General features: G+C 42.6%; 1 protein-coding gene across 3 annotated transcripts in view; it reads right to left on the bottom strand.

Annotated features, from left to right (window-relative positions):
- Window positions 1-12,143, bottom strand: part of DICER1 (dicer 1, ribonuclease III) — a 692,358-nt gene that overhangs the window by 250,213 nt on the left and 430,002 nt on the right. For all 3 annotated transcript variants that reach the window (XM_085626460.1, XM_085626459.1, XM_085626458.1), the window contains 3 exons: window positions 7,493-7,761; window positions 1,692-1,854; window positions 1,516-1,591 (listed from right to left, as the gene is read on the bottom strand). In XM_085626460.1, the coding sequence (XP_085482586.1) occupies window positions 1,516-1,591; window positions 1,692-1,854; window positions 7,493-7,761 (508 nt within the window). The remainder of the gene's footprint in view (window positions 1-1,515; window positions 1,592-1,691; window positions 1,855-7,492; window positions 7,762-12,143) is intronic.

The raw sequence follows: 12,143 nt of genomic DNA, 5'->3' as shown, positions 1-12,143 counted from the left end.
CTACTCAGCCGAATCCAGAAATCACCATTTTAAAATTTAGAACTGGTTTAAATCCCTATTATGCACAAACAGAGATGGCTAAGCTCTTACAGGAAACTGAACTTTGTAAATGTAGATTAAATATGAAATGGTTCAACACACATTTTAGTGAATTGTTTATTTATTAACAAGGCGGTAATTTTTAAAACAAACATGATATTAAATCATGTATGCAAGGTAGGAGTTTTTAATTTGCAATGCAATTTTTAAACTTTAGATGATCATTTCGAAGATTTTTACTAGCAGTAAACATGAGGTAAAGTTTATTATTGATTTTGACGTGGAAACTGTATTAGGAATAATTGATTCATTATGGTTATGTTTTAGTTTATTAGACCACAGTCTTAATCAACTTGATTTTTGGCTGACTGACAGTCCATTTACTGCATATTTTAACTTTGGGACAGGGAGAAGCAGGATGCTGTTAAAAAGCAAAGGTCATTTAGCTTTGTATTAGATAATATTCTGCCGCCAAGAGCTATGACCATTCACAAAAACGGCTTGAAAAAAGCATTGCACAATAACAAAGAAAAGTCTTTTTCTTACCAGGTGCCAGTGAAGGTTACAGAGATATTTTCCAAACATGGCCAAATTAATTCAATCTGGTTATTAATCTAACAGCTGTATTTTGAAGGTACTGCATTGAATTGCCATAAGAAATACTCTGGTATGTTATGTTCCTGTTGTTCAGTCTTCCCTTAATAAAAGTACAGATGGTAAGAATCCTCTGAAAATTGTTGAGAAATCGTAAGGTTCAGGGAAGAGTCTTTAGATGATAAAAACAAGCTTTTGCCACAAAGAACACCTAGTAGTCAAGTGACTGTGCTGAATATAGTATTGTCTCTAGGTTACAAACCTCTGCTACCGGATGGGAGCTGGACACAAAGACAACCACAACAACTAATCCCAGGGATTTAATCTGTTGTTCACCAGCAAACATTTAAGTTTACTGGGGCTTAATTTTGAATATTTGTAAACAGGTTTATGAACTGAAATCACACTGGGTGCAACCCCCTGTTCTCTCTTTGTATATTCCCACACAAATATTAACAGTGATACTGGAGCCTTCTAATTGCATTTAATTTTCAAGATATGTGTTTTTAGAAGTTTAACTACATTTGCCCTACTTATCCACATATTTAATACAACAGCATCAGATTGAGTGATGATTGTGCTACTGCAGTCATTATTACATCTTAAACTATTGCACAACATATCATGGAGAAAATTGCCTTCACTAACAGAACTGAACAGGTAGTGATAAAATAATATTTTATTTCAGCTGCAAGTACATTTTAAAGAAGAACTTATTTGGGACCACATGACAGATATGGACTTTCTCTTCATTAACACATGAATCTAAAGTGCATAATAACCTTGCCATAAAACATTCAGAGCAAATTGGTTTACAGTACAGGAAAATGGCTGTAATGTTAAAAGAAATATTTAGTTACTGAATGAAATCCTGCATATTACCTAAATTTGGCAGTCTCTGGCTCCATCTCTAGCAGCTCTCGGACTGGGGAACGTGGTACATTGGCAGAAAACTTTTCTGTAAAGAAATCGGTGTGAAAAGAGAGGTAAATTATCATTCCCATTACTTTACACATTAAAAATTGCTAGGCTTCTCTGAAGGAAAACAAATTAATTACCTATTAATGGTCTCATCATAGGGTAGTACACTTGCCATACCATTTCCAAAGACATATTGCTATCCATATAAATGGCACCAGCAAGAGATTCAAATATGTCTCCCATTGCCTTTGGAACTTCTATATCTTCTTCTTTCTCTTCATCCTCTTCTGATCTTCTAAGCTACACGTAATTTGAAAAAATAATTACTTTTAAAATTATAGTTCTTCTGAAATATGACTGAGTTCTAAGAAAATGTATGGCACGACTAACACTTTTCATATCCTCCCACTGAAATTCTAAATGGCATACATTTGGAGAAATACATAAGTTGTGCAATAAAATTACACAAATCAAGTCTATGTAGTTTTAACTCATTATACTTCAGTGACTCTTATTACCAATGATGCTATTGAGATGTTCAACTGTGTATAGTTTATCTCTCATGTTAGTTCTAACTTTACTCTGTACCAATTGGATGTTCTTTGTGGAAGTAAGATTGAAATTTGGAAGCCAAGGCACACAAGAGACCCCCTCTCCGCCGCCACATATGCTTCAGAATCAAATGACTTTAGTTTCTTTAGAGCATGTTGAAACTGAAGAGACAGACAGACAGACAGACAGACAGACAGACAGACAGACAGACAGACAGACAGACAGACACACACACCCCCCCCCCCCCCCCACCTGTATAGAATGATGGGGTGGAGCTGTGGGATTATGAGTGGGAGAAACACTACGGTGAGTAAAAGTGTTACTTACCCTGTAATTAATTAATGCAAATTATAGAGCGCACGGCTACCCCAAATAGGGGTGTCCCGGCGCTAGAGATAGGTGAGTGGTGACCAGAAAAAGCCAAAGGGACCTAAAAAAGCCATGTTTTCAATAATTTTTTGAAGCAAGATTCAGTATTTGCCTTCCGCAAGGGCTCTGGAAGGTTGTTCCACAGTGATGCAGCACCCACTGTGAAAGTCCTTCCTCCCAAACGAGCCTTCGCAAAGCGCGGGGCTTGCAACAGCGTCTGAGAATTTGAGCGTAACACCCGATTTTGTTTATATATGCTCAATCTTTGCTTCAGATATTTGGGACAATTCCCATTTAGGGCCCGATACGCCAAAATCATGGCCTTAAATTGGATTCGCTTCTCCACTTTCAACCAGTGGAGCTTCTGTAGATACGGAGAGACATGTTGTTTAAAAGGAATTCGTAACACCAGTCTCGCAGCCGCATTCTGAATCATCTGGAGACGTCCTATGGCATATTTGGGTAGGCCTAAATAGAGACTATTCGCATAGTCTAACCTGGACGTGACTGTAGCGTGTACTATAGTTTTACGGCAATCCTCCGGTACAAAGTGCAGAATTTTCCGTAAATTTTTCAGGGTGCTAAAACAACTAGCAGACACCTGCTTAATTTGAGCAGAGAAGGAGAGATTTGCCTCCCATTTCACACCCAAATTCCTAGTGCAGGAACCAGGTATTGGTGGTGTCCCCATCTCTGATGGCCACCACAGTGCTGGATCTGGAGCTAAGCCCTTGCCAAAAAACAAGACTTCAGTTTTTCCGGCATTGAGCTTTAGTTTATTAGCATTCATCCAGCATGCTATATCTTGAAGGCAGCCCTTACAATTCTTGAAAGTATCTACCGACCGCTCCTTAAATGGAAAAACCAACTGGGTGTCATCAGCGTACGAAATCGCCTTGACCCCCCAGTTGGCAATAAGAGTGAAAAGCGGAGCTAGGTAGACATTAAACAACAGGGGGCTCAGGGCTGAGCCCTGGGGGACGCCACGTTTAATAGGCTTAGGTCTAGAAACAAATGATTGTTGAACAACTTTCTGGGAGCGCCCACTTAGGTAAGATTGAACCCAAGCTAGCACCGTCCCACCAAGGCCCGCATTTTGTAGTCTCTGGATCAGGATGCCATGGTCTACCGTATCAAAGGCCGCGGACAGGTCCAGGAGCACCAGCAATGCCGATGCTCCTGAATCCAATGTCCATTTTACCGACTCTGCCACCTCGAGAAGAGCGGTCTCGGTACTGAAACCTGCCCGAAAACCTGATTGCGTGTCATGAAGAGCACGGTTCTGCTCTAAGAACGGGGTCAATTGGCGTTGAACCATTTTCTCTAACATCTTACCCGGGGCAGGAAGCAGAGAAATGGGCCTCAAATTGCTAAGGTCACCCGGGTCGCCATTAACTTTCTTCCTCAGAGGGAGGAGAGATGCGTGTTTCCAAGAATCGGGAAAGATACCTGTCTCTAAGGAGGTATTCCAGATATGGCGAAGTCCCTCGATCAAAGATGGAGCTAGCATTTTCCAAAACTTTGAAGGGCAAGGGTCATCTGGTGCGCCCGACCTACATTTCAATATTTCTGCTAATGCCTCCTGGTGCAATAGCTGGGTAAAGTTTAAAAGTGTTTCCCTCCCGCCGCCATCTGCAGTTGTTTCCAGTTTTACCGTGGCCTCGGAGGGAGTAAAAGAGTCATAGACTTTAGAGATTTTGTCGTCAAAGTAGTCAGCGATTTTTTCGCACCCTTCTGCAGAGGCTGTAACCTCGAGTTCACTAGCCTTAGGTTTAAAAAAGGATCGAACTACTTTAAAAACTTCTGTGCCAGAGTGGTTCGCATTCTGAATGCGTGCTACAAGGTAGTCTCGTCTAGCAATTTTTAAAGCCTTATGAAGTTCTTTTATCGCTTTTTTATAAACCACTTTGGCTAAATCACAGTAGGCTACTCTCCATTGGCGTTCCAATTTTTTACAATGACTTTTTTGTTCTTTCAGGGACGCGGAGAACCAAGGCGCCGAGGGAGAGCATCTATCTGGTTTCCTCATTCTGATTGGTGCAACAGCTTCCATTGCGTCCCCAATCCATTTGTGCAGAGTAGCTGCATCTCGAGTGGGGTCGTAGGATAGCTGAGGATAACTCTCCCTCAGTATGGGGCTTAAAGATTCCGCCGACAGTTTCTTCCAGTCTCTTTTTTGCACCATCTGGATATTTTTTACTAACTTGACAGTCGGGAGAGTAATTGAAAAGGGAATTAGGGAATGGTCCGACCAGGTCAGTGGTAGTGGGGGCCCTATTACGGTATTTTGTATATTCGAAAAAATAAGGTCTAACGTGTGACCTGCCATGTGTGTCGGAGAAAGCACCCTTTGTAGGAGGTTTGCCCCCTCTAAAGATGACACAAGTTGCGCTGCTTGTACGCAATCTGGGTCGTCTACATGTAAATTAAAGTCACCTAAAACCAGAAAATTCGAATAGAGCACTGATTTTTGGGCAATCAGATCGCATAGAGACTGCACGGCAGTTGCTGCACATGCAGGCGGTCTATAAATAAGAATGCCAGCTAGGGCAAATGCAGGGGTAATCTGGAAGCAGAAATGTAAGCCTTCAATACCATGCAGGAGCAGCGAGGTAGAAGACATAAGCTCCCAGGAATCTCTAAAGATAATCGCTACCCCCCCACCTCTTTTTCCCCCTTCACGATTAACAAAACATATTTTGAACCCTGGTGGGGTAGCAAGTGAGATCGATGTTATTGCACCCGCGCTCAACCAGGTTTCTGTAAGGAACAGGGCATCCCACTTCTCTTCAATTAAAATTGACCAGATCTCCTCGACATGTTTAGGTAACAACCTGCAAATTAAGTGCGGCCCTCTGATCGGAGAGAGAGCTTTGGGAAGCCTGCCCCACCCCCACCTTACTTTGAACCAGCGTCTGACCACATTCTATGCAATAGTGTGGCAATCGGGAACGAGCCAGATCAAGCTGATGTGCCCTCCTACAGACAGTGCACTGGAGGCTTAACAGTAACTCTCGTGACCACCTTGGGTGGCTCCTTCCAACCATCCCGACAGCGTGGCTGGCGCTGGCCGCGCGACGGACGGGCGCAGACAGGCTTGCCTTAGGCGCGCCTTCGGCGCGCCAGCGGCGCACCCGCTGCGCGCGTCCGCTGCGCGGCCGCCGAGTCTCGCCCATCATATGCCCCCTGCACCGGAAGTCCTGTGGGAAGTGGGCGGAGTCGCGTCAGTCCCTCCGCAACAATCGGCACTGGTATGCCGTGACGGAACGAGGACTGCGACCCGCCCAGATACTGACAGCCCCAAGCAGTGGCCCCCCAAAAAGTGACAAAGTGCAGCAGCAGCAAAAGTAAGTAACAATGAAAAAAGCGTTTTTAAAAACGTTTAAAAGATCGTTTAAAAAAAGGATCGGTGCTAAACAGATAGTCAAATAAATTCAGGCAATAGAAAAGCAAGTTAAAAATTAGAATTGACAGTTTTGATCACCACACACTCAACTCGAGCTGCGCGGCCGCCGAGTCTCGCCCATCATATGCTCCCTGCACCGGAAGTCCTGTGGGAAGTGGGCGGAGTCGCGTCAGTCCCTCCGCAACAATCGGCACTGGTATGCCGTGACGGAACGAGGACTGCGACCCGCCCAGATACTGACAGCCCCAAGCAGTGGCCCCCAAAAAGTGACAAAGTGCAGCAGCAGCAAAAGTAAGTAACAATGAAAAAAGCGTTTTTAAAAACGTTTAAAAGATCGTTTAAAAAAAGGATCGGTGCTAAACAGATAGTCAAATAAATTCAGGCAATATAAAAGCAAGTTAAAAATTAGAATTGACAGTTTTGATCACCACACACTCAACTCGAGTAATAATACTTCAACAATGGAATGCATTTTAGATTAATATGCTTAATTGAATTATTTTCAATGCCAGCAAGAATGTCCCATACAACGCAATAAAATATAATCAATGCTATTTATTAAGGTTCTTCTCTATCATTAGGAGAGCTTGTTTTTCTGACCCCACCCCAAACAATGATTTCCATTCTTTCAGAGTAGGAGGCAAATGGGTAAATAGTGCTCAGGCACTCTACAAAATAATCACTTCACATGCAGAGATAACTGCTGCGAAAAAAGAAAAAAAAAAAGGAGGCACAACCCACAATTTAATTTCAGTATCTGTGATTCAAATACGTGAATTGAAATAATAGACAATCTTTAAACGATGAATAAATCAAAACACTGGGGTAAATGCAACAATTATTTGCAGCCTTTCAAGTGACTTTCTCTCACAATATTGCTACAACTAACACTAAATACAGTAATTTATTTATTTGCAGGTGTCTCCTTTTTTCCAACTATTTTAATTAGATTGCGAGCATGTTATGAATATAATAACAAGTTACATACCTTGAGTAAAGATCTCTCTGGTGAATGCAGATTCCTCACCTCCTGCATCTTCGCCAGGTTAGATCTGGGAAAGTGGAAATAGCCCTCCTGTTCTGACAGGTGGCACAATAGCTCCAACATGATGAGCTCCAGCTAGGATGTCATGGGGCAACAACAGGTACCACCCCTGTGCACAGACATCCGTTCCTTGTCCTTTTCCACCCATACCCTCAGTGGTGGGGAAGAGTCTTACCAGAATGACAGAAAGCGCAATGAGCAAGAACTTGGGGCCTTATAAAAGTCTTATGATAAGTTCTCAGAATGGGGAGGACGGCCAATCGGTGAAGAATCTGCAGATAGATGGGTTGCCCACCAGAAAGATCTTTGCCAAAGGTAAGTAACTTGTTCCTATCAGTGCAAATAGTAAAGATTTTCTGAGGCATGATGCAAAGTGTAACACATCAGACTGTCACACTGTAAGGAGATCAATTTCTTCCTTAGCACACTAAGAAAGAAAGCATAAAAAGTTGATTGTTTTGTTCCAAGAAAGGCTCACCAAATGAAGAAGATTCACATACACTCAGAATAAGGCAAAACTACCATCTGTGACAATTGAGAAAAATCCACTTTCAAATACTCCTTACCTCGGAATCCATTCCTTGCATTTCATTCTTTTCCATTTGAAACTGAACAAAGTCATCAATAACATGAAACAGTTCAGGAGAGACTGCTTTAAAGTACTTGTGGTAGTCATATTTCACAGCTAATGATGCAAATATGGTGTTATTGACAAGAGCAGATCGCAGGTCAGTCAGAACTCCTGGAGAATGCTGCCGAGGATCTTCATAAAGGTGCTTGGTTATGAGGTAGTCCAAAATTGCATCACCCAAGAACTCCAAACGCTGGTAACAATCTTAAGAATAACAGAAAAAGAATTGAAACCACTTAGGTACTCATGATTCTATTGTTTTCCAAGTTTCTCTTGAATATTCTACATCTCTGGTAACAATTTATCATACACACTCAAAAAATGTTTCCCAAACTGGTTGCTAAAGGTCGCCCAGAGACAATACAGAACCTAGCATTGACATCCATAGGTGGAGCCACTGCTAAGCTGTGATTTGCTACTTTTGCTCCCTCACTGCCTCAGGTATTTCATGCTACATTGAGACAATTACAATTCTGAGGAAATAGGTATTGATTCATATGCAAATAGTGGACTAAGAATTTGCAACTGAATGCTTTATATATCAGAACCACTGTTATGACTATTTTTTTCTGCAGATTCTTCTTTTCTTTAAAGGCGCCAAGTAATCCGAAGGGATAATCACTGAGAACAGTGCAATCTTTGAGGTTAACAAACATTCAAAAATCTGCAAAACGGTTAATAATTTGACACAGCAAAAGCATTACTTGCCTTCAATAGTGTTTATCTGATGGGCACGGTCTTCATCTTTTAAAGTTAGTGCTAAGGCAGGACCAGTCTAAGAATAAGCTGAATGCTGCCACGACGAGGCAGTGGAGAAGCTCCATTGACTATGTGCATGACAACAATGTTCTTGATAGAGGAAGTTAAGGTTCTATTAGTTAAGGTTTTCTCAAAGCCCACCAAGTTAAGCTGTCACCAAATGCCCCTGCACCACAGAGGCTAGTAACTTGTAAAAACCAATGGACACTTCCTCCCAAATATTTATCAAGTTTTAAATCTTTTAAATTAAAATAACAATCGAAGATGGCCAATGGACAAAAGGAAACCATATACCAAGATTAGAAAATGTCACAGCATAACAAATCCAAATGGTCCCTTTATGTCCAACTATCAACACAATATGTCTACAGAACAGTTAACACTGCTCAACCTCTAGTGGAGTGTTCCCCGACTCCCTTAGGAACTTCTCTGTCATTTATGCCCACACAGCACAGAAGAGCACCGGAAAAATTTCATTTGGAGACAACTTTTCAATTATTCTGGCCAGCAATCCCCATAAACCACTACTGAAAATCACTTATTGCAGGACACAAATTAAAACTCACTTTGGGTCCACCTTGTGTAATCTCACCTCCATCTTGAAGATATTACGTGATAAATAGCACACCAGCATTATAGTTATCTGAAACACGTAAATTTTGCAACACTGTTAGGCGGGCTCGTAGGTTCGGCTGCAAGAGGAACTTTGTTCAAGGAGAACATTTTAAAAAGTGAGATCAACACAACAACTTATATTGCTTACCCTTTGCTAACCCTTTGGACAGAAGTGATGGCCACCCAAAAAAGGGTATGACTTTTAAGGAGGTAAAAGTGAATGTGTAGAAAAACATCACCAAATTAAATGTCAGTAACAAACTATGGAATCAGGATAAGCTGATACGGCTTATGTGGGAGAGGAGAAGGGACCATGTTCAGCTTAACAGACGCCTCAAAAAAAGGCAATAAGAGTAAAACAAACCGAGGAAAGCCCTCCATCCTTTTCAACACACATACTGCAACAATGTAAATTTAACACTGCCAAGAATAAGCTAGTGAAGCACCTTCATGGGAAAAACTGTGGCTTGACATTAAGCACTTGAGTAGACAGATTCCAATTGCGGTAACCCACCCTCTCAAAAGCGAGGCAGAGTTTGGCTATAATTTACATAGAATAAATTGTAATAAAATAGAAAGTAATTCATCTACAGAAGCCTCTTAAATGCTCATAGCACAGGCTGCCTTACATGCCACCATCAACCGACTCCCATTGCTGGCGATAAAAATAGAAACTTCTGTACTTTCTTAGTTTTCTGAAAATGATAGGACTCAGCAGAACTGAAGGAAACAGAGAAAAACATGCCGTCTCCCAATTAGAACTAATGAGGACACTTCCTCAAGCAAAAGGAGTGTTATTTCCTTTCTTGCTGATGATTAACAACTTCACCAGAGTAAATTATCGTATAATGAAGGTCTACCTTCCGAAGAAGCTTCTACGCATGAGACTTTACTTCATGATGACTTTTTGCATCAGAAAGGACATTTTCAACACATGTGCTAGATGGAAACATTTCTTTACAGACTGCTATTAATGTTGAATAACTTAAGCAAAGAATAACCAACTCACTATAAGTGACAAAGAAAAGATAATGGGGAAAGCTAAAGTGGATTCATAAGAAACTGCACACAGTAAATCCTGCAAAACTACTATCGACACTATTTACCTGTACTAAATTGCTGGACTTGAGTGATAGCCACAGTTAACTTGTTTTAATCCCTCTGGTGTTCATCTTGTATAACTTGGTGCTAACCAAGGGTCAAAGTTCCCACCCGTGAAGTCCCACCAAGGTGATCGCTCAGCTGCTGCAAATGGAATGGAGTGGAATGGAATGATATTTATAAAGCGCATGGCTACCCGGAGGCATCCCAGCGCTGCGAGGAGGCTAGAGAGCAGGTGGAGTTATGGGAAAAGCCAGGTTTTCAGATGTTTGCGGAAAGTGAGGAGGTTAGTTTGTGTGCGTATGGTCAGAGGCAGGGAGTTCCAGAGCTTGGAAGAGTTGTAGGAAAAGAGTAGGCCCCCTGTCCGGCATTTCCTAATTCTTGGAGTGTCGGCCAAGTGAAGGTCGTTGGAGCGTAACCTTCGATTGGCTTTGTATGGTTTAATCAGGTTTCTTAGAATAGGAGGGCCCTTACCCTGGAAGATTTTATGAGTGATACAGAGGGCTTTAAAGTTGACTCTCTCCTGAATCGGGAGCCAATGAAGAGATTTTAAGGCGGGCTTAGCCGAGCACCGATTTTTTGTGCCTGTGAGAAGTCTTGCCGCCGAATTCTGGACTACCTGAAGCTTAGAGATGACTGTTTTGAGGGCGCCAAGATAGAGGGCATTGCTGTAGTCTAGTCTGGAGAGGATAAGCCCCTGAATGAGGAGTCTTTGAGTGGCAGGGTAGGAGGGTGAGAATTTTTCGCGTAGTCCGAAGCAGACCGAAGCATATCCCAGCAGTTTTCCTTGCTTGGGATTGGAAAGTGAGGTCCTGGTCGAGCCAGATGCCCATGCTTTTTATCTCTTTTTTTGGGGTGGGCGCTGGTCGCATGCAGGTAGGCCATATTGATTTAGGGATAAAGTTGGACTGGTTGCCTAGCAGTAAGAGCTCTATTTTTTCACCGTTACGTTTCAGGTGTGATCTGTTCATCCAGCCAGTGACTTCTTTGAGGCAGGAGCACAAGTCCACCGGAAGTTGCTCTGCCTGATTCAAAGTCACAATTAGCTGGGTGTCATCTGCGTAGGTAACAAGTTTGATTCCAAAGGGGGCTACTATATCCTCCAGTGGGAACATATACACATTAAAAAGAGCGGGGCTAAGGGACGAGCCCAGGGGGACCCCACAGTGAAGCGGAATGGGTTGAGATCGGGTGATTCCTTTGAATACCTGGAAGAATCTCTTATCCAGGAACAATTTAAGCCAGGATAGGGCCGTGCCTGTCACTCCTGCTTTGTTGAGACGGTGTACCAGTGCGGAGTGGTTCACCTTGTCAAAGGCTGCGCTTAAATCCAGCAGGATAATGGCTGCGGATTCTCCCGAGTCAAGAATCTTTCTTGCCTCCTCCACAACTGCAATGAATGCGGTTTCAGTGCCCTGACCGGGGCGGAAGCCTTTCTGGGAAGAGTGGAGTAGTCCACCGCACTCGAGGTAGGTAGAGAGTTGGTGATTGACGAATATTTCTGCCAGCTTACTGATTCCTGGTAGTAGGGAGATAGGACGGTAGTTGCCCATCTCGGTTGGATCTAGATTTTTTTTTTTTAGTAGGGCCTTTACCATGGCCATCTTCCAGTCCAGGGGGATGGTGCCCCTTCTTAGGGAGGCATTGATTAGGTTAATGATGGGGGCATTAATGGTAGGTGCAGCTGACTTCAGGATGATGAATGGTGCTGGATCGAGCGGAGAACCGCTCTTGATTGATTCTATTAAGGGGGAGAATAGTTCCTCTGTGAGAGAGGTGAATGAGTCTAGGCAGTGATCGAAGTTCTGAGGTTCGGGTGTGTGTGGTTCTGGGTATAGATCATTGTTGTTGGGTGGGAGGTGCTTCAGGATATTTTAGATTTTGTTGGAGAAGAATTCTGCCAATTCCTTACATCGATGGCCGGTGGGGTCAGGGATGGATCTGGAACTTTCAGGAGTTTTTGACTATACGAAATGTTTCCCTGTAAGAGCTAGAGGAGGATCGATTTTTTTCTTCATAGAATGCAGCCTGTGTTGTTTTTAGAGCAGTTTTGTAGGAAATAATAGATGATCTATATTCCTTTTTTTTATGGCTGGCGAAGTCTTTCCTCC

The sequence above is a fragment of the Triturus cristatus genome, chromosome 9 (assembly GCF_964204655.1).
Source record: "Triturus cristatus chromosome 9, aTriCri1.1, whole genome shotgun sequence".
NCBI lineage: Eukaryota > Metazoa > Chordata > Amphibia > Caudata > Salamandridae > Triturus > Triturus cristatus.
The sequence above is the reverse complement of the archived record's forward strand: the minus strand, read 5'-3'. Positions and strand labels throughout refer to the sequence as shown.